We start from the raw sequence: 22,965 nt of genomic DNA on the forward strand, positions 1-22,965 counted from the left end.
CTTTCCAAATAAATAAATAAAATCCCATTGACAGATACAGAAGATGAACAAATTGTACTAGAACACATTTATTTATGTTTTTGTTGTTCTGACTCCTCATTACTTTAGTGACAGAAAATCCTGCACTGTATTAAGAGTCTTAATTTTCAGTTTACAGTTCACATCATAAAAATGTCAAAAAGCCATGGTGTAGAAAATTCATAAGATGTCACTGAATGAATGGCTAGCACCTCACAATCACAGGAACATTTCAACAACACATGAACATGTTAATGACAAACTATAAATACTGGTTACACAGCATGGACTACATTTCTCAGTAACAAATTTACATGCTAAAAGTACACATAAAAACAGTTTTCTGTGCAAAATGATAAGGGCGGCAGGTTGGATTTGCCAGATCCTTCCTTTGTGCTTTGTGCTGACATTGTGTTGATCACCACATGTCTTCTAGTAGAGCTCACTGACAGTAGAACAAGGACAATAACTGGCCTTCCATAGTGTACTCAGATGCACAGCATCAATCATATTTATAATCAGCAGTATTCAGAAGTAATACTTCCATGTGATCCTTAATGGCACACAGGCTGCCATTACAGGGAAGCACGTCACAGTCCTTAGTCTGCATTGAACATGCATTATATATTCTAAAAAACAGAACACTCGAATGAATACCTTCAGCAATGTAAAGACTGAGTTCAGTTACACACAAGAGGAGGAAACAGTTTGAATATTCATCATTAAATGCATAAAACATTAACATTAATCGGGGGAGAGAGTGTAAAGGCTAGGGAAGTAATTCAGTTAGTATATTAGAGTCACTAAAGTTTCATTGCACTGATGACACATAATATGCCTTTTCTGTAAAATATAATGTTCACTACTAATGTTTTTGTTCTGCAGTCCATACAGTACATGAAAAGAACAGCAGGTCTGTTGATCAGGAATGATCCTTCCAGCAGCTCTGTGGTCATTTGTGCACATTTATGCATGGTGATGTGTCTGTACACGGCGACAGCCGGTCCTCCTTAAAGCTTCCTTTGTTTCAGCACTTCAGGTGGAGAGTCACCTCCTTCCAGGTCAGCTGCTTTTTTCTGTAAGGGACACGCAATTAAAATTCAACAAGTGAGTGAGGTAGATGCAAATTCTCAACTGATCATAGCTTTTAAAAAGACAATAGACCAGTTTGATTCTGTATATGAAAACTATATAATTATCTCTATAGGAGGTTAAGATCACAGGATAGATGTTTCATTTCACAGTAACAGTAGATCAGATTATACATAGTATAAACTATATTTCAGTAACTCACAACACAACATGTACTCAACATCAGTCATGTGTTTGTGGTTTGTTTTATGGAAGTTTCAGTGGCATTTTTAAACATTGAGTATATGGCTTTTATGGTTTTACAACTTGAATAGTGTGTGCATGCTGTGTGTGTGTGGTATCACTAGTATTGAAGAATCAGAATGTGTGTGCCCCTACCTTGGCAGGTGTGTGTTTTGATTATAGTGAGGTGGGTTTATGTCATGACTGCTGTTGCCAGGGCCCGCTGCACGCCGTGGCCCCGTAGTCCTGCACCGATGACATGGAGCCTGTAGGCTGGAATGACAGCTTAGGTGTCACATCTCTGAGGAGGGGCCCATGAGGAGATCGCTTTGTCTCCAAACAACTACTACCTCATACCACACCACCAGCAGCAGCGCCTCCAGAAACACCTGCACACCTACAGTACTATGCTGCCTGCAGCCTGTCCACCAGCCTACCAGTGACACTTACACAGGCTGGTTCACATCAATTTAACAGAACGGGCTCATCAAATAAACAAACTGAACAAGTACAGTTCCTGTGGGTTACTGGTGTTGTGGCTGCATTTGTTTAGTTAATATTACAATATTATAAAGAGAGAGAAAAAGGACAGAAAAGCAGCCACATGCTTGTTTTAAATGACGCAACCAGCTGCAGAGCACACACAATGTGAAGTAAGGGTTTGTATTAGAGCAGCGTTTGAAGGTGATTTTGAGCAGCTGGATGCCACTGAGTTTTGTTCTGTGTTGCAATTAATTTATTTTGTCTGATTAGCCAAAACAATGCTTTATCATTTGTTAATATTGTCTTGTGGTGTCTTTTAGTGGATTACATCAAACCATTAAACAGCTGTTAATGACAGCTGTCAACTGCACCTCTTTGAAAGTGTAAAAAAACAAAACAAAATGGGGTAAAAATGTGAAACGTGCTGTTTGTTAGGGACAATGCAGAAGTGAGAGAAATGATGTTCTTAGTGGGTTAAAGTGTCCACCCGTGCAGCAGGCCAACCGCCTTCATTTAATCAGAAGCACACTGAAGAGTGACTGCAGGGAAGCAGCCGGCAGGGATTACAGCCATGGAATCCAACACATCCCCTCAATACAGAGATGTGAGGGTCCCACCTCTGACCTGATGTACTTACACTCTCCTCCAGTGCTGCAGTCTGCAGATTGGCCTTCTGCCGCCGGAGGTCAGATTTGATAAATCCTGTGATAAACAGGGAGGTGTAAAATGTATTATTATGCGAAAAAAAGGGTTTAAATTAAAATGAACAGAAAATAACAATGTATTTATTCATTTAGCCACTAGGGGGAGACAATATCCAGTAAAATATATGACATCCTGATCGATGACTACAATCACAACACAGTGGTTTAAGGTTCAAGGAGTCATACTCCAACACTAAAATGTTAACACTAAACAGCGTGTCCAGTTCCTTCTAAAATCACGTGCATGCATGTGCTGACACGTTTTCAGAAATCACTGTTGCAGGATCTTACCTGTCATTACAGTTCCTATTAGCAGGAATATACACAGGAAGATGTTTCCAGCTAAGGTTCCCCACATATCAATAATCTTCCCCTGACCAATGGTGAAAATGATCCCAAAGATCTGAAATGAGATTTAACAAAACGTTTCTTGAATAATTATTGATTATTAATTCTGCTAATGGTATGTTATTGCTGACCTGAGCTGAACAGTTAAGCAGCCCAGATGAGGTTCCCTCTGATTCTGGGTAGGTGAGCTCCACAGCAAATTCAAAACCTAGAGGAAGGTATCCTGTCATGAAGAAGCTGCAGACAAAAAGAAGATGAAGGTCAAATAAAAAACTAAATGAATGCATTAATTAAGGTGATTATCTTTCTAGCTTTTGTCCTGTAAAAGAGAAACAGCACCACAAATGGAAAAGTAGGACACGTGTATATTTCTAATAAATACATCCTGTCTGGGTTTGAAAAATGAAAACCAGACAAAGGAATTGCTATGGAGACCAGTTATAGGCATAATCAGCTTACCATAAATAGCTGTAATTTTAAGGAGGAAGCGTGTGGACTGGGAGATGGAGGGGTATTAATTTCACTTCAACAAAGCTCCCATTTCAAAGAAATGCAGAAAACATGAACTACATAGAGCCTTACCACAATGTGTGAGACTCTGACAGATAAGGTTTATCATAACAGACAGACGTGTCACAATGACCACAACTACCAGTTTAACCAGATGTTACAAGGTTTCTTGCTGAAATGTCTGTTTGATGGTTCTGGCAAAACAAATCAGCCCTTTTAACATGTTTATTGGTGAATAAATAAGAATAAATGTTACATGTTTGCTGGTAGCATGTTAACTGAGCTTGCTGAGATATGTATGTTGATTAATTACCTACCCTAAAACTCCAGCTGTGATAAACACCACCCACAGGTGCCCCACATTGAGGGTGAAGGAGTAGACGAGCATCCCAACCAGAGACAGGATGTACACAGCCAGCGTGGTCTGCCTGTGGAAACAGGAGACCAACATCAGACAATGCATAAACTGAATCTTGGTCCTAGTCTTGTGACAAGTCTTATGTTTGCTGCAGACCTGCTAAAGCTGATCCACACACACACACAGCTTAATTTGGTAGCCAAAGGCAAACCGAGCTTCTAGTGTTAATGTTTTGGAGGATTGCTTTGCAGATTTTCAAGAACAACAACAGGCCATCTGCAAAAACAGGCTTACTCTGGTGGTGCTGTCTCTGGTACAACCACGCGTAAAATATGCTGCAAAACATTTTTGTTGGTATAGCAAAGTCTCTCCATCACAACACAAAGGCAGCACGAGGGTCCACAACATAAATCTGGCCTAACCACTTTGACAGCTAAGCATCCTAATGGCATGAAAGGAATCTGAGTTTTTTTTCTGATCATAACAGTCAGCAGCACACACCAACAATAAACTGACTGGTGGAAACGACAGCATCAAAAATCACTATTGATGCTTTTAATTCTCTTTAAGTCTGCATTATTACTGTTTTCCATGTTTAATGCAGTGGCAGAAAGGCCTGAGATGCGACCTGGGAGGACCAGTTGAGTTGAGCCTGTCAGTTCACATAAGCAGAGAGGGACATCACATATAAAACTCACTTCCGCTGGATTCTTATTCGTGCCCACTTTGGACAAAAGCTTTGATTCAATTGGACGTCTCAGAAGGATGTTCATGCAAGGATGTGTGAACACTGCAGAGAACAGGACTACAAAGCATTTTGTAGGTATATCTTACTTGTAGGTTTTGGTCTTGTCCAGCCAAATGCCACATATGAGGGACCCTGCCATGCCAGCAATGACAATGGTAAGACCAATTCTCCCAGCATTCACCTCTTCACCCTGAAAGGAAAAATCACTTCAGGTTTTACAGATCATATAAGACAGCTCTATGGTTCAGTGTCAAAGGAAGTATCATACATACTGGGCCTATTCACACACTGAACATCCGGCAGGAAAGAAGGGTGCATATGAGGTAACAGGCAGACTTACAGGGTAGTGTTCGATGATCATCCGGTTTAACAGGGTAGAAATAGCATAGAAGCAGCCAACGTTCAGCCCTGCAGCAAGAGAACACAGCCTCTAATCTCTATCTACAAATAATATGCACCTCTTGGTGTAAAACTCTCAAGACAAAGGAAAATTATCAGAAATCAGACATTGATTACATCACTACATAGAGACCTTTGGACACCTCAGAAGACCTTTGGATCAATGGCTACACATAGTCAGACATGCATCACGATGACACGTCATCATATCTACATGGCAGCTGATTAGGCCCGATAGCTTTAGATGTCTCTTTAAAAGGCATTTATACCTTTGTCACCTCTCACTTTAATACCTGTGATACAGAATTAGTGATAGTATAATTGAATGATGCAAGCTGATGTAAGAAAGGCACCATGTGTGATATTTTAACCATGTAACAAAAAATATGTTCTTCCAGCTGGAAGGGACCCACCATAGCTGACAGCCAGCAGCATAAAAGGTTTGTTGCGCAGCAGCCTCAAAATGGAGGCCGTGTAGGAGTACTCGTCAGGTTGCATGTTCCTGGCCTGAGCCTGGGCCTGAGAGGGAGGGATTTCAGGTCTCTCCTGAAACACTGCCACACAAAGATACAGTATTATAGGACATGTGTGGGGTCAACATGAATCTGCTCATGAAAGTGTATGTCTGCTCCTCCTAATGGAGATCAATGGAGCAGAGGTGTGTATGTGTGTGTCTGTGCACGTGCCCCACAAGCCTCTAAAGATACAATAAATACGTCAATACAGTTGAAGACGTCACTGTGCACACATCTGTTGTCAATAAGCCAATAACTTTACATGATTTTACCGGGCTCAGTGAATTTGTTTGCATCCTTTCTTCTCTTTCTCTTTCTGTCTTGTCATTTCTTATCCCTCAGAAAGGCACAGGTTCCCCTTTTACCCCATTTCTCTGACTCTCTGTGAGTTTTAGTCCTTGGTGGAGGTGAAAGGAGAATTTAACAGAGCTGGAGGGGGCGAGATGATTTTATAAAACACTGATGGGACTCCCTGAGCCCCTGCTTTTATTTCACATCATGTCCAAACACATCTCATCAAGAGATGGACAATTACAGCAATTACTGCAGCTGCTCATCTAGTGGAGCACAAAGCTCCAGTGGAGTTTTAGTAGACGGCAGATCTCGGGCTTCACAGCAGTGCTGGTTGAGGATCCTGTTAACTCAACATAAATGTCTACCATCAAAAAAAATGAATGAATGTGTGAAAAAACTGTAACCAGAATACTCTGTTTACATCAGGTGCATTTAATACAAACAAGTATACACTAAAAATGTAGTCTCTGTCTTCTCCCATCTGCAACAAGCTTCCCACCATTTTCAGCTACCATGTTGACGACTTTCACCCTAACTAGGTTTAAAATGTCAATATTATGTACTCATTCAGATGACTGAGGTAGGTCACAAAGACATTTCACAGGAAACACGATACCACACAACGATAATTGATACATGAACAAACAAGCTGGGACTGGGCTTAACACTAAGTGAGTATACACATGCACAGACCTTGAAATCACACCTAGTGCTTCCAATATTCCTCCTGGAAAACTACGAAAATATATTTTCAGTGCTTCCCTAAATAAACTGCTGGCACTAGGCACAACGGAAGTGGGGTGAGGTAACAGCTTTGTTACAGTCCACCACTGGAAACCACAAACTGTCAACTCCTCTTTATATATTTTCATTACCATGGCTGTGGGAGTTATGTGACATCAAAAGGGACTTGCAGTGGGCAACTGCTGCATGAGTGACTAAAGGGCCCTGACAGCTCCCTCCTTCTGTGTGTGTGTGTGTGTGAGAGAGAGAGACAGACTTACCAATGACTACAAGGACAAAGATGAAGGTGGCCACACCTGCGCTGATGTAGAACATGATTCTGATGTGATGCGCCAGCTCATTTACATCATCCACATTAGGCACAAGGATAGGTGGGACCAGGAACCCAATAGCAATTCCCATCTGTAGGTAAGAGATACAAAGTTAGAAAAAGAGTTCCTGCCATTAGCTGATGACTACACACACAAATACACAGTACACAAGGGAAAGTGGTAAAAGGTTGAAGAGCCAGAAAAAGAAAGTTAAAGCTTATAGTTTCTGAAGTGAAGACAAAATCTGACTCTTCAAACCCTAGCCTCCAATGACCACTAACAAATCCAGTAGATTGTGAATAAATGGGATATTCAATTTCCCAGGTTTGAATACCACTTCCTGTGCTTCCTACAGGCCCAAGTACATTCCAGAAGAGACACCTGCTGAGGTCCCTCTACTCTACTGAATATGTCAGACCCCTTTTCTTCTCAGCTCTGCACCTGCTAACCTCTGCAGGAAGCTTTGTGTTTTAACTTACTAAACAACTTAAACAAGCATTAACTTACCTTGTGGTCACTGTGCTAGAGATCAGTGGAAGAACTAAATATTCGATCCTTTTTGTAAAATAACTTGATTTCTTTTCAAGAATATACAAAAACCATATTATTCTTTACTTGTTCAAACTAACGATGGCCTCTCAGAGTTATTTTTGGCACATAAACTGTTGATCTGTCTGATCTTCAAATCATCACAGGCCTTTATGGAAATCCTACCTACTTATTTGTTAGTGTGAACTATTTCTAAATGTCCAGGGGGATATGTAAAGTACTTCAGCCTGAAAAAATGTGGAAACTTGGAATCCTGCTTATAGGCACCGAAGCCAAAAGAAATGAAGTCATGGTGAGCAAGTAAACATCAACAACAATGTGTCCTTTCATCATCATCGGTAGGGAGCAGGACTAAAGGACACAATGAGAACAGCTCTGACAATGACCGGTGTTTGGTGTTTGCTGAGAGTGGGCGCTTCAAAATGAAGAAACAACGGTGTGAACTCAGAGGTTAAAGAGCATCAGAGGGGTCAGATGTCTTTTGATGGTGTTCACATAATCACAAAGCACCCATATATAGCCTAATACATACATAGCATGTTGCAGTGTTCATACACTTTTTTGTTGTCTTTTCCAAGAAGGACATAAAAAACTGAAAGATAACAGCCAGACTTGCCACGCACACAGCATTCTCATTGTACAGCTGTGGGAGCTTGTTCAGAAGCAGACGATGCAAGCGGTAGAAGTCACCCGCCACCCGCAGCAAATTCAGAAAGAACAAACCATACAGACATAAAGGTAATCACTTTAGTGTCATGCGTGCTTCTCTGCCTTTAACTTCCACCCAGTCTGGAGGGATTTTTATCACATACCTGTTGCATGTGTACACTGGGACTGCATGTGGTACTTTTCATTTTTACAAACTCAGAAGCCTTGTCATAATGTTACAATGAAATTATTAAGGAAAAATATCATGTACTTGTTGCTAAATCTAAAATATTATTTGATCAGGTCATCTATAAAGCCAACACTGCCATGATACCACAAAACTGTGTCTATAACTTGCAGAAAAAAAACTAACCCTTGTTGTGTTTAAAAGGGCTTAGCCAGATTCACTGCTTCCCATAATTCACTTGCCATGTGAAAACACTGAGGGAGCAGAAGTGAAACTCTGCATTGCCCCTCTACAATCTAGCGGATACTAGCACTGAGTTTATTCTACAGACAGAGAGAGAGGGTGACTGACTCACGAAGAAAGGTGGAAACAGAAATAACAAGAACACATGTTAAGATGTAAGAAGATCCTGATGTGGCATAACATGTACCTGCCTGTTTTGCATGTTAATATCAACACACACACATCTTCTTACTATGAGAAAAGTGTCACACAGTGCACACACTGCCAAAGATCTTTTTTTCAGCCTATCAGTTGAACAGAGACACACCTGGTTTCCCAGAACTCCAAGGGAACAGGCAGTGGACACCTCCTGCTGCCCAAACCACTGGGATGCAAGCCTGGATGGGATGCCCAAGATATAAACTGTGGCCACTGAGCACACAAACTGTCCGAACACAGTCATGGCAAACATGTTAGGGTCAGCTGTGCTGGTCTTGATCCAGGCCCCAATGCAGTTGAAGGCAGAGCCTACCACCACAATGTCTTTGAGGCCCCGCTTATCCAGCAGCCACATGACGGGCAGGATAAGAGAAATGTAGGTGAGAAAGTAGACCATGGAGAGCCAGTCGATGGCCAGCGCACCGACGTTGTAGAAGCGCACGAAGATGTTGCTGATGATGCCGTACTGCAGCCACATGAAGGCATTGCTCATGGAAAAAGTGCTGAAGATGAACAACATCACCCATCGCCTCTTGAACAGCTTGGTCTCCATAAGTGGGAAGAGCTGAGCAGTGTCTATGACCGAAGCCTCAAAGTCACTGTTCTCTCCCACAGACAGTTGGTCGTGTTCTAACAAACTGCACCTCTCTGTCCTTGGTGGATCGTCCCTGATGTTGCTTAGCCCATCCACCAAGTTTTCAGGGAATTCATTCTGAAAGCGCATCTTCTTCCAACTGAAACTCGTCCTCTGTGGCACTGAACCGCTGGAAGGCAGAGCAAACATTTCTGCTTGTGTTGCCGTTCTCTTAGCACAGTTTACCAGGTGACAGGCACTTCCTATTGGCAGCTCATAACAAGTTTGCCCGCTGAGCCAAAAGTGGAGATTACGACCTGTTACTCCTGATGGTGCAGCAGAGGTTGTAGTTTGAAAATAATGAGCACCGCTAGAGGGTCTGATTGGAAGCAGAAGTTAACCTATATACCTGCCTACACTAATCAGTCTGCTCTGTCTGTGTAGTCATGTGACTACATTCTTCTCCTGACTCCTCCTCCTCCTTCCAAGCTCAGGTCACAGTACAGGAAAATATAACATTATAGAGGGGAAAGCTCAGATCAGGCACATGACACCACAGATACACATCAACTGACAAGTTAAAGTCCACCCCATCACCCTATTCTGTAATGTAGAAATGCAACTTAAGTTGCCACACTATGACTTTTTTAACAACTTTTACAGCCTCCATGCTGTGGCTATGGGGAGGCTGTGTGCCTCCAATCAAACAGGAGGTGACAGTAACAAGTTTATGGTTGGGGTTATTAGACCTGTTTCTGGGTCATAAATTGGATTTAGGAATGCCCAATCACTTCAGATTAAATCATCTGTCTCACAGCAGTCACAGGCCTGGTGGTTTAAGAAGCTGCTGTTACACACCAGTGCAGCCAGAAAGCATTAGCACTCTGTCACTGTTTTGTTGCACTGGCTCACATATCAGTGGGTCCAGCTTTAATTCAAAGGTGTTTACATGTGGCATTATGCAAACTAATATGTACAGACTAAGTAATTCAGGAAGCCTGTTATTGACACTCCACCAGGCTGCACTACCACCATTATAGCTTCAACAGTAAGTGTGTTTACATCCTCTTCTGATTTATTTATTTATTTGTTTGTCTTATCCTGCTTTATATTCAAAAGCCTTACGTGGTGTGCAAGAATGCTTAATGTTCCTAGATTTGTTCACTCAGTTCTACTTGGTCCGACATGTAAAAATCATTTCGTGTTGAGTAAATGTTAAATGTGTTCACTTTTACACTGAAGAGTCCACATAAGTGGAAGGGGGGGGGGGTTCTGTTGTGATAGAGGACATAGGTCAGTAAGTGCACCGAGATTGGGGGGGGGGGGGACTATAGGTACTGATGACTTCAATGATTTTTCCTCCTTCCCAAATTGACATGTGGAGATTTCCTTTGAGCTCATTCAAATCTCTGAGCTTTTCACACACAAAGGTCTCACATGTTTCAGCATCAGGGCCTTCAGCTGGAAGCTTCAGTACAAAAGGCCAACTGACCTTTGCTCTTGTTGGTGAAGATAACATGAGTGAGTGAAGGAACAAACAGGACCCAAGGGAGACACCTGACAGAAGGCATGTAAAGGTGTGGGAGAGCAAGGTACATGTCTACAACCAGGCTTCCAACATTTTCTGATGTAGGCTGCATAATGTGTGACATGATTCACAGATTTATTCAGTTTTGAGTTTTAAATTATAAGTATAAGTAATTCTTATAATAGCATATTTCTGATCTTTATTTATGTATTTATTGTATATAACTACTACATATGATCTATCATTAATTATTATTATTATTATTATTATTATTGGGTGTTTCTTTTAGATTTCCCTATTGATAAGTCTTCACTGTGTTGCCTGTGTGTGTGTGTGTGTGTGTGTGGTGTGTAGCTTCTCTCTTCGTACATCCAAACTACAACTCCACATACATTTCAAGCACTACAAGCATCTGCATGAGTCTGTACGACACAGTAAATCATGATAACACGTTTTGATTCTGGATGCAAGAGGCGCACGTGAAGCGAGACTTGTTTGTTGGCATCGCATTCGTGTTATTTCCTTCAAATTAGCGCCATAAACCGCGTAATCACAGCTGATAGTGCGGCTGTTAAACAGATCATCACGATCATTACGCTTCCTGATAGTGATCAGATTACATAAAAGCTACGAATACACACACACACAGGCTGTACACTCTGTTCTTTGAACACTCTGAAATATTCACGCAAAATGTGAATTTTAAAGGACCCGTGAGTGTGGCATACCCGGAGCAGGGCAGGATGGACACAAAACAACACACTTAAGTGTTTACAGGATTCCAGCAGAAGGTGGCGAGAGTGCGCACTGACACGTCATTCCCAATTACGCACACATATGAGGCACGTGTTCTATGAAGCTGTGCTATGATCAGTGGATTATTCCATGAACATATTTGTCTGTGTGTGTTACATTTGACTTGTTATATCTAAAGTGTAAAAAAGCCTGCTGGTATAGTCTATACTGAGATGCATTTTATTCTACTTTTGCCTAATGTCAGAGGCAAATGCACATTTTATTCCACTACAGGTGGCCTTTTGTTAGTGTCATCATCAATAGTGTGGCCACTTGTGACATAACATAATAAATATGCAGTGACCTTGGGCCTGAACCAACATTTTGTAGTTAAATGTGGAATGCAGATCATTTTGGATGGGTATCAGGGATCTGACCACTGTCAGAGTGAGCATAAAAATGTTACCAATAAAAGAAAACCTCCATGTACTCTGATAAGGCTTTTTTCAAGGCAAGCAGGCACACATAATTCTCCAGAATATCATTTAGGATAGAACATCAGGATGTTTGCCTACATATCCTGTCAATGTGTGTTGCTGCTTTGCATTTTATACCAGCCACAAGTCACACAAACAGTGCTGCAAAAAAACTGTGACGTGTGTTTGTAGTGCATTGGCTTTGAACCTAAAATTAGAGGTAAGGACAACCACAGCAATTTAGTTACAACTATTTAGTCCCCTGCATTCTCCATTTGTCACTCTTCAACAGGCAGGTGTTCAAGGACCCACAAACCAAGAGGGGATGTTATTCTGACATGTTGGTGCTGGCTGGCCAGTCTGCTAACCTATAAGCCTCAGATTTTGGAGGCTATGAACAAGATTTTGTTTGTGGTCCTGTTTCTTGTTCTGTAAAGTTCTCAATTTATTTTGACATTGTGGTTTTTCATTATTAGTTTTCATTTTCGCCCCGTCCTCCTGTGTTGTTCTGTGATCTGTGTCCCTGTGCATCCCCTGTGTCCTATTTACTTTACTTCTGCAAGTGTGTTGTAAAGTTTCCTTCCAGTCCCTCCCGTGTTTGTCAGTAGTTGTGTCTCGTGTCTCCCTGTCTTATTTCTAAAACCTGTGTTCCCTTGTGTTTCCCCATGAGTTTTACTTCCTACCCTAATGTGGAAATACAGGAGGGAAACAAGACACAGGTGTCTCACTGATTTAGGTCCTGTGCTCCCCTCTGTTCGTGTGGGATTGTTTGTTTACCCACAGGGTCACCTGCTGCGTGTGGCTCTGTGTTCCTTAGACCTGTGTGTTCCCGTCCTCCTGTCCTCCTCATTGAAAACAATGGCTCTTTCCCCTCAGTGTTCTCTCCTGGGTCCATCCTTCATTTTCTTGCAGTGAAACTTAACTATGACTTCCACAGTTCAGTTATACTGACTAATCCTAGTCACCAACATCAGACTGACTAATGCTTCCATCAATGGAAGATTACTGATCATATATGTCTTTAATTCAAATACCATGGTATCTATTAAATAGCAAACTGTGCCATGAATAACATCATTTTTATAAATAAATGAGTTGTAGGACTGCTTTAGATCAAACGATCGATGATGCTGTGGCTTATTAAAAATATATGAATATTTTTAAGAAATAAAATAATAAACTGCGCACATAGTGCAGGAACCAAATGTGTGGATTAATATCATGTACATGTCAGAAAGTGTGACATCCTTCCAACTCACCTGATTGCCAAAAACTCCAATGGAGCAGGCGGTGGAGACTTCATCTCTGCCGAACCAGACGGACGCTAGGCGGGCGGGCATCCCAAGGATGAATACCTGGGCTATGGAAGTTACGCACTGCCCGAGCATAGTCACCCAGAACAGGTGGGGTCTGGCACTGGCCACCTTTATCCACGTCCCTGCGCAGTTGAGAGCGTTTGCCACCAGCGCTGTGGTGCGCAGCCCTTTCTTATCCAGGAGCCAGGTGACTGGGAAGATGAAGGGGATGTAGATGAGCATGTAGATCATGGACAGCCAGTCCACAGCGAAGCCGTCCACGTTGTAGAACTTCATGATTATGTTGCTGATGATGCCGTACTGGATCCATTGGTACGCGTTGCTGAGAGAGTATGAGCTGAAGAGGAACACAATCAGCCAGCGCTTCTTGTACAGGCGCGTAGTGAGCGCAGAGCCGCTGTCTCCGTTTGGGATGCTGCTGGGTTCAATTTGGTCAGTGGCATCCGGAGATTTCGACCCCACATGTGGACCATTGATGTCCTGAGCACTGCGGTCCCCCATTTCTGTTACTGGAAGATCAGAAAACCTCAGAGGATTTCTTCCAAAGAAAAAAAAAGAAGAATTCACAGAGGTGACAGCAACCTGCCTTCACTGACAGAACGGACCGCTTCTCTCTGCCTTCACACTAACACTGAGGTCGCTGATCATTCCAGAGGACTGAACTGTGCAGAAGTTCATTCAATACTTGAGCTTTCTGAGAAATACAGACCAAGAGCGAGTTGACTCGACTTTTACTCCACCCAGCTGCTGAGATAAGACATGACTGTTGGCCTGGGCTCTATCCCACCTCCTACTATAACATCGGAAATGTTCAGAGACAAAACTGAAAGTCCTCTCACTAGAATAAACAAGCAAATAAATAAGAGGACTATTGGTGGTGCTCCTTCTCTACCAGAAACTGGATTCAGAATTTGAGTCAGTCTTGTTAATCTGCCAGTTAAATCCCTCCTGGTAAAAACAATGAGTGCCTTGTTGGTTTGACTGAAGTATGACTGCTTTACTACTGTACTTTATTGGAGTATTATGCACTGCAAGTATGCTGTTTATGCCACATTGTTCATATATGATGATTTTATAGTGATAAATATTGAGGATAGATGGATAATTTAGTTTATACATTTCCAGTCTGGAAGCAGTTTGTTACTGATATGTTTGTTTTTCTTTTATAAATATTAGAGCTTAGTGCAAAAGGGAGAAAAATTATGTTATACACAGAGCCTGTTGGTTATTTGACTGTAGTTATGATTATTATTACTTCAAGGAATTTGTTTAGGTTAAACTAATGACTGTTCTGTTGCCCTGCACCACGCCCTCCATCTACATAAGTAAAGGGACAGATAACCCAGCTCTGTGTTGTCTTTCATTATGTTGGGAATTGTGGCATTAAGTCGTGTTCAGGCTGACACACATGAACAAGTGATAAACCCCCAACCAGGCAGTGACACACTGGAGCAGAGCCTCCATTACAATTACAGCATCATTGCCAGAGCAGCATGGCTCTGCAGCTGACTACAAGCAGGTTTGGTGGAGCTGGTTTCATCATCGGGTCATCAAGCTGCCTCAGAACCACTGAACTACATGCACAGAAGTTTGGACTGCTTTCTTTAGGTAGAGACTGAGCAGCACCGTCACACATTAAACTCCATACTTGTACTTTCACTTTTAATACTTGAGTACTTTTACTCAAGTATGTGTCTCTGGTACTTTTAAGATCTCTGGTTACTACATGCCTCAGTTTAGTTTGTATATATAAAAAGGATAGTAATAGGTAATACAGACAGTCGATTAAATCTAAAACTTAAATCGAAAATAAATAATACATTTTCACTCCAATTCCAATTGAAGCCATTAACATGTGTACACTGAGCACAGAATGTAGTAATAAAATAGTACAAGTAATAAAATATAGTAATATAATATATTATAACAACAAATGCAACTACTAACCACCAGATGGCAGTGTTTAAAAAAAAGTTAGGACACACTGGGAACTGTAAAAATAAGAATTTGGGGTTAGTAAACATGCTCCTGCCATCAAATTCAAAAGGAGTTCATATGTTTAAAAAATTATCTGTATTTTATAAAGCATCCCAACCTTTATAGAAACTTGTTGTTGTACCTGAGTTTTTTTTTAATTTTCAAAAAAATGAAAAAAAATCCAGTAAAAAAGAAACTAAACATTTATTTCTTACTGAAATACAAAAGGGGATTTTGTGATAGCTTATATGCTTATATAATATCATATACAAAAGTATAAAAACATGAACAGTTGGTAGTAGCATTATGGTAACAGAAAATAAAGTACAATGTAAACAGTCCATATCTATATGTGCATACATGACGCCTGCGCCAAAATATAAACAAGAAATATATATATAATAAAAACTGTTCTGTCACCAAATGAATGAATGAAACTGAGCAGGAAATGATGTTTGTATGTGGTTCTTTGTGGGCCTGGTTTCCCTCTAACTTCCACCTAAAGTTCGGATTCTCCAAATGGGCTATCACCCCTGTCCCTGTCTGTACCCACAATGACTCATAAACATTACTCCGCTGATATGAAACATCGATGTTTTTGGAACTCTAGCTTTTATAAATCAGAAACCTATGGGGTTGTATGAAATATGTGGAGCTCTGAAATGGAAAAGCATGTCCATGTGCACTGGACCCACAGGCTGTGCTGCAGCACTGTGTGTGTTTTTAAGGTGTGGGGGACTGGACCAAACCTAAGTGCCTCTCGTTGGCTGCTTTTAACCTGCTTGTGGAAGCGGGTTGCATCTTCACTTGGCCTCCAACTGCTGCAGTAAGGGGTTCGCCTCGCTCTCCGGAGTTTTCACACTGTCCGTCCTGACAATACATGTAGGGCGATGGCGGTTAAGCATGAGGATCAGCTGCTGTCGCTCCAGTTTCAGCTCCTCGATCTGAGCTTTGAGGTCAGAGTTCAACATCTCCAGTCTTTCTGACTCCTGAAAAGAACAGACGGACTGAGCTGTAGAAGGAAATGTATTTTAACAAACTGTGGAATAATACACAGATTATGGTCATATCTCACCTTTTGTAGATAATCTGTCCTCTCTTTCTTTTTGTTTCGACATCGGGCTGCAGCCACTTTGTTTTTCTCTCGCCTTCGTTTCCTCCTCTCTTCCTCCTCATCTTTCTACAGAACAGCACAAGGAGGAGCGCTCAGAAGGGGATGAAAATAAAAACTAGACAAGTGTGTTTACTGCCCTATTATCTAACAGAAGCAAATAAATCTTAATGTCACCATTCTCCCCTGGACCATAATGGTGGAGAGTTCCCACAGTTCATTTAACAACAGTAAAATACCTCACCATGTCCACTAGAGGGACCTGTTGATTAAAATATGACTTCAACAACAAAGGCGCTTTCACTTCAAGCAAACCTGTTTATGACACCTAAAGATCATTGTATCTAGAGTGTGTAATCTGAGTAAAAACACAGATTTCTTTTACACAATGTGCTCAGTACCTCAGTTTTGATGACTAGTGATCTCTTCCCCAGACTGCCCAGGATGTGCAGAGGTGACAGCATCGTCCCAAACTCCTGGAGGTCGCCAAATTTGAGCTTGTCAGTCAGCGTGGTGGCTGAGATCCCAGCAAGTGGGCCCAGGCTGGGCAGGGAGCCCGCTGTCACAGAGGGATCTGGGATTTGTCCTGGCATCGTGTCAGACTCGGTCGTGACCACAGCTAGGAGGGAGAAAATGGGAGACATACTCAGACGGCGACTTAACCAGATCAATGAAAAACACATAAAACTCTGTCTGCCCTGCCTGTTATAGTGCATAATGGGGCCTTTTTTATAGCGTGAGGGAAGAAAACAGCTTTTTTCCAACAAAACAAATTGAAAACAAAAGTGCTGTATTTGACCTGCAAGAAAGCATTTGCCTGAGGTGCACTGATCCTTTTTTTAGCAGTCAGACTCCCTGCTCTGTGATGAATGGTGGTTACAGCAGCAGAATGCTGAAGTGGCTGCTCCGTGACTTATTTTATTATTTCCCTATACTTTCCCTGGAATGAATAAACAAAAGTCTACTTTATTCTCATGCTGCCACAGCCAAGACAAATCTGCTAACTGTGGCATCCTCCAGATGATGACACTGATCGAGTATGGGATATAAAAACACAAACAGAAAACAATGACAGAGGCGTGTGAGAAAAGGCGAAACCAAAGACACAGGAAATTACAACAACAGCTCAGCAGATTTCCAAGCCACATGACACAGCCAAAAAGCACTATCTGAGGTCAATTACTCACAGTGGACGTATAACGTCTGACAAAATATCACCATACAGGAAACAGACACCTGGATTTAATTTGATCTGTGAACTGTGAGAACATGGACACACTGAATCTCACATGGGGATGACCTTCACTGTCACTCCCTCCAAATGCAACTCAGAAAGACAAAGTGGACCTCAGCAGGTCACCAACAACAAGAAGAAAACAGGCTGTCACCTGTAATCACTCCATGAGAAACCAGTTATTATTTATGTATTGATTTATTTTTATTTTACAAAATGCCCAATCAGAAGTTGAACATTCCTTTTATAGCTCAGAATGCACAATTAAAACAAAAATCTTTTAGTTGCAGTGAAAACTTTATTAAAGAGTATCCTCATTATTTATTTTAAATTTTTAATTTTTTTCGTTTGCTTAATACTGCACTCCAGTGCAGCCATGAATAAACTTTTTATCCCTGCAGTCATCTTTCTGACGCTAACACTGCTCAACTGCTCAACTTGAAAGCGGAAGTTTTTTGTCAGTGCGGCATTTATCTTACGTAACTTTGTCTTTCCATCAGAGACCTGCACTGATAAAAAAAAATTACAGCTGTTTAGTTTTTCACATGTTTCACGTGAAGCACATGAATCATTGCGCAGCACTGACGTTAATGCAACAGCAGGCTAAGTATAAGAACATTTTGTTCTGAATTGTGCGCGCTGCGACTCCTGTAAGAGGAGCATGCAAACAAAAGAACGGCTGCTTCTGCAGCACTCAGCTTTACCCCGCACAGCTACAAAACACACGGAGCGCACACAAACAGCTGCATTACGGAAAACATCGCTACAAACTATGGCCGATGCGTCAACGAGCCATTCAGCCAGTAAGTCTACACAACAACATCAACAACAACAACAACAAAAATGCACATCCAGCTTATGAAGTTTTGTAACACCGACCTGACTTTGATCCCAGGTGCAACAAATGTCCTTTCTTCTGGTCAGCCGAGGGTCGACAGTAGATTTTAAAAAGTGGAAATCGTTGCATCAGCCCGATTTTTTTAAACGTGATCCCCAATCTGGGAGGATTTGGGAATGCGGAAATTAGGCTATGCCAGCCAAACGTAAGCAGGGATGTAAAAAAGTACATAGTGGGGGCAGAAGTGGGGAAGTCGCACCGCTCCTCCCATAAAGAAACACTGAGGCTGCAGACTGCTGCAACGACAGCACTGTGGCCTGGCCTGGAAATACAGGATAGACACTGAACTGCAGGCAACACACACACACACACATATATCCAAAACATCTGCTTCCAGCATCTTTGTTTCAACTTCATGGAATTGATTAACAAACATTCACCACTGTGAACTTGGATTTATTGGAATTATTCAGCAGCATAGATAAGCAATCAATGCCCATTTTTTTCAGCCTATTTATCTTTAAATTTTAACAAATAAGTCAAAATCTGTAAGGTAAAAAAATAAATCATAAGTTACATCTTGATAAGATATATATATTTATATATATAGCACTGGATGTTTTCATGGAAAACTCTTAACATCTTAACAATGAGGTCAAAGCACAGTTGATGACATTGAGGTATGCAGGTACTGAACATAGATGAATACAACATTTACAGCAATCGATACACTATTGACACCTAAAACACAAAACCATACTGTTACATTAAATTCCACGTTACACCTTAGATCTAGTAACAGATCAGATATAGTATATGAGCTCTGAAAATTATTTGGAATTTCTCTGCATGCGTTTTAAAATCAGAACTTCCTTCAGCCCCCCTTTGTTAAATTAAAAGCCATGCTTTCAGCTACATCACTCTGTTGGCTATGTATCTGGAGACAGTTTATATGTTTGCTTAGTCACACACAAGACATTTCATGAATGTATTCCTTGAAGTGTTACAGCGTACTGTTGTTCATATCATTTCAAAGTCAGGGACCTGCAAACAGAGAAACCAGAGACATCAGACGGATGACCTCCCTCTGTCAATTATAAGGCCAGGAGAGTTGGAGAGTTGAGGATGTCGACAGATTCAGCCTTGCTGCCTCCACCTTTATGGCTGTCTAGTGCCTCTGTGAGAGAGTCCAGCTCGGGACATGCAAAGGTGAAGACAGACAGGTAGCTGCTGCAGGTGGGGGTGGACGTCACCACAGGAGTGCTGAGAGGCTCCAGGTCGCTGGAAACAGACTTGTACAGAGTCTCCCAGTCCGAGACTCCAAGAGAGCTGCTCAGATCTATGTCTGGGACGGATCGAGCTGTCTCCATTGGAGTTTTCTCCTCCAAACTGGGTAACATATTGTCCAGCAGCCCCTCCTTAATGTCCAGAGAGGGCTCCAGATCGCAGATGTTGATTTCAGCACTGGCACACAGCAAGATATTGGAGTTCCCAGAGATGGCTGTGGACGGATCACTGGGGATGTCCATGTCCTGGAGTGAAGGAGCTTCCTGGGTGCCGTCCTCTGGAAGTCTGTCCACGTCTGGACTGGGTGGTAGCTCTGGGGACCCTGCGGGCTCCTGGAAAATAGACTCAAGCTCTTCTGACATCTGGCATATGGGTTTGTGTGAGGCGAGGATAAATTCGAGGCGTTCTTTCTCTTTCAGGAGGTTGGCTATTTCTGTCTCCAGGGCTGCTTTTTCCTCTTCCAGCTTGTCTGTCTCCTTCAGATAGATCAACATCCAAAATCATCCAACCGGAAAACACACAACAGTAGGAGCAAATGACAGCTGAATAAATGGATCACTGTTTACTTACAGCTTGCAGTGTGTCTGTGAGTTCCCTCCGTCTGTTGCGACACTTTGCTGCGGCCATTTTATTCCTCTCCCTCCTTATCCTCTTTTTCTCTTCCTCCTCTGGAGACAGCTGGCATGCAAAAGAAGTGATTCAGTTATTACCTTGAAGATTCCAGCCATTTCATCCCCTAATCCACTGCATCCGTTCCCAGTTCTCCCTCTGAAGAATGGCAAAAGCATGTTTCGCTGCAATGCGTCTAAAAATAGACCATTGTTGCAGACTTGCTGTGACCTGAATATAAATTGACTGACTAAGGAAGGCACACAGCTTGCATACGGCACCGGAGGAGCGTGCACAACCAGCACTGTTGCACACCAGGAAATCAGATTGACATATGCAAATTGACACTATTGACCATTCTATCCAATAGCAGGTGGACTTCATCTGAGCTAACCTACCTGTTCTGCTTTCCCCTTTCTGGCAGCATTTTTCCCCTTATTCCCGCCTGCTTTGGGTGTTGCCTGCTGAGAGCTTTGTGGTTCATTGGCTTGCTTGCTACCCAGAGACGGAGAGACAGATGTAATAATCGTAGGCTGGACCATCCACTGGAAATCTGGGGTGGAGGAAATTGCTGTAACTGTTGGAACAAATGGGGAGTCTTGAGCGTTCATGTCTTGACAGACCTCCTGAAAAAATGGAAATAATTGACATGAAGACTACAATAAGGATTTTTTTTGTTTTAATTATTTCAAGTGGATCTTATTGTTAGAACAATATCTATTTTTTTTTAAAAAAATCACATGTCAATGGTCTAAAAACAGAGAGTAGGCAGCATGTGTTATATTTCTTGAAATATACCCCACCAGAAATAGCCTTCTCCAGATCAATATTTGACTTTATCATTGTTTCTGACGTCAACACTGACGCAGAGATGCTGTGGAGTCTCCTGAATGGATTTATTTTTCTCAATGAACCGCTGCATCGACACGCTCACATATGGTATCAGGACGTCGGAATCATAACAACACAATCTACAGGGCTATTTTTCCACCCCGCCACACATCTGCACCTGCTCTGATCCCTGCTCCATCTTTACAGTAAATCTATCAGAGACGATGTTTAAAAATAAAGCGCATCCAGTTAATTAAAATCTTATCAATCAGCTCCACCTCCCCCTCCCCCCACCGCGAAGATGAAAAGCATTCAGTCTGTGGATCACATATAAAATGGGGGGGACATTCAGTCTGTTTATGCCCCCCCCCCCCCTTTCTGGGTTGCATGTTGAATAAATTATTAACAAAGCCATTCATACCTTTGCATTGCTCTCTGAGGAGGAAGCTGGAGAACTCGCCTCTTCTGGCGTCTTCTGGCAGAGTGTCCCGACAGGAGACTCTGTCCTGCAGGTGGAAGAGTCTGAATCCATGTCAGGCGTCAGGTTCTTATGATACACCACGGAGGAAAAAACAAAAACACACACTCAGTGCACTGATCAATGACAAATACGACCGTGGCCTTCCGCTGGGAAGAGCGGCTCGGGTCTTTTCTCCAGGTATATACCTGGTAACTGGACGACTAGAATGCAAGCCCCTCCTTTTATGCTCTGCTAGAATTTTATGAATGAACCAAGACTGTACCATCCGCGGAGGGGGGGTCAGCCTGACAGCCACGCAGGCCTACATTTTGTTGTGAAGGAGCATTATTTAGACATTTATCCTCTAGCATGTGTCCTCCATCACAGACATTTTAACAGGTTTACTCAGATGTAGTCGCGACTTTGTCGCCGAATGAACACCGCGTGTAGCAGTCCTTACTCCCATTCATAAATATCGGCTGTTATTTATGCAATATGGGGTGAAAACGTGACTATTTATAAATACTCATATGTAACCATTTCTTTTAAAATGATATGTTCTGATGCGTTTATTTAATGAAGCCTAAAATATGCGTTTTGGGAATGATTGTGTTTAATAGGCCTAACGTGGAAGTTAATTTCATCCCAAGGTCGACTGGGCACGATATATTTTATATATATATATATATATATATAAATATAGCTCATAGATTTAATCACGCAATTAAGTCGTTAGTGCACGTATTTAAATTTTTATGAAACTCAAAGCTGTCTGACAGGCATCGCTCTGCTTCAGAGAATCAGACTGTTGGCTGACAATGAAATGATGCTGAATTGTTTACTTGGGAGAGGCGATGTTGAAGCGGAGACGTGTGGGGGCGGGCAAGTCATGTGACATGACCCGGAACTGTGGGGGAGAAGGAGGAGGAGGAGGAGAAGGAGGAGAGCCATTTGAACGGGAGCAGCATTATCATCACCACCCTTTACTTCCAATCACAACAACAGAGCAGCGGCAGCACGTTTACACAGCGCGTGTGCATCTGACAGCTGCCCTGCTAGACCGACCGTACAACTAAAGAGCTACATCATGTTGTGCTGTCTGAGGGTGCATGAACGCATCACACGGCAGACAGCCCTATATACACATAAACTATCAACCTTTCACTTGTTTAGATTCCACAAATACAAATGGCAGATGCAGTGTACAAGTGTACAAGAAAATAAAATAATCTTACCTTCACCCACCTGCTACTCATCTGTCTCCCCACTGAGACCACTGTCACCTTCAGTATCAGTCCTCTAAAACAAAGCCATCAGGAGCCTTGGTACAAAAATATCTTCTTCTTTTTTTTAAATTACAAGATGTGTTTTGGTGTCAACAGTTACACAATAAATAAAGAGTGGGGGAAGCTGCAGCA

The 22,965-nt window shown here is 42.0% G+C and overlaps 3 protein-coding genes across 5 annotated transcripts; all 3 read right to left on the reverse strand.

The window, feature by feature from the left end:
* Positions 1–362: 362 nt before the first annotated feature.
* Positions 363–13,882, reverse strand: flvcr2a (FLVCR choline and putative heme transporter 2a). 3 transcript variants are annotated; one of them, XM_028395469.1, is made up of 10 exons: positions 13,144–13,882; positions 6,696–6,837; positions 5,296–5,436; positions 4,824–4,891; positions 4,570–4,673; positions 3,695–3,805; positions 2,999–3,104; positions 2,811–2,922; positions 2,453–2,517; positions 363–1,094 (listed from the first exon to the last, which is right to left on the reverse strand). In XM_028395469.1, the coding sequence occupies exons 1-10, from the start codon at positions 13,699–13,701 to the stop codon at positions 1,029–1,031; spliced, it is 1,473 nt and encodes a 490-aa protein (XP_028251270.1). In that variant the 5' UTR covers positions 13,702–13,882; the 3' UTR covers positions 363–1,028. The 3 variants fall into 3 exon arrangements, with proteins under 3 accessions (XP_028251270.1, XP_028251269.1, XP_028251268.1); XM_028395468.1 differs by lacking the exon at positions 363–1,094 and adding an exon at positions 1,489–1,605; XM_028395467.1 differs by lacking the exon at positions 363–1,094 and having other exon boundaries at positions 1,489–2,517.
* A 1,480-nt stretch (positions 13,883–15,362) lies between these two features.
* Positions 15,363–18,640, reverse strand: LOC114427988 (jun dimerization protein 2-like). Its single transcript, XM_028396260.1, has 4 exons — positions 18,402–18,640; positions 16,690–16,907; positions 16,253–16,357; positions 15,363–16,166 (listed from the first exon to the last, which is right to left on the reverse strand). The coding sequence occupies exons 1-4, from the start codon at positions 18,589–18,591 to the stop codon at positions 15,981–15,983; spliced, it is 699 nt and encodes a 232-aa protein (XP_028252061.1). The 5' UTR covers positions 18,592–18,640; the 3' UTR covers positions 15,363–15,980.
* A 308-nt stretch (positions 18,641–18,948) lies between these two features.
* On the reverse strand, positions 18,949–22,897 carry fosaa (v-fos FBJ murine osteosarcoma viral oncogene homolog Aa). Its single transcript, XM_028396255.1, has 5 exons — positions 22,783–22,897; positions 21,509–21,634; positions 20,655–20,882; positions 20,218–20,325; positions 18,949–20,123 (listed from the first exon to the last, which is right to left on the reverse strand). The coding sequence occupies exons 1-5, from the start codon at positions 22,801–22,803 to the stop codon at positions 19,455–19,457; spliced, it is 1,152 nt and encodes a 383-aa protein (XP_028252056.1). The 5' UTR covers positions 22,804–22,897; the 3' UTR covers positions 18,949–19,454.
* Positions 22,898–22,965: the final 68 nt, after the last annotated feature.

This window comes from Parambassis ranga, chromosome 22, assembly GCF_900634625.1.
Source record: "Parambassis ranga chromosome 22, fParRan2.1, whole genome shotgun sequence".
Lineage (NCBI taxonomy): Eukaryota > Metazoa > Chordata > Actinopteri > Ambassidae > Parambassis > Parambassis ranga.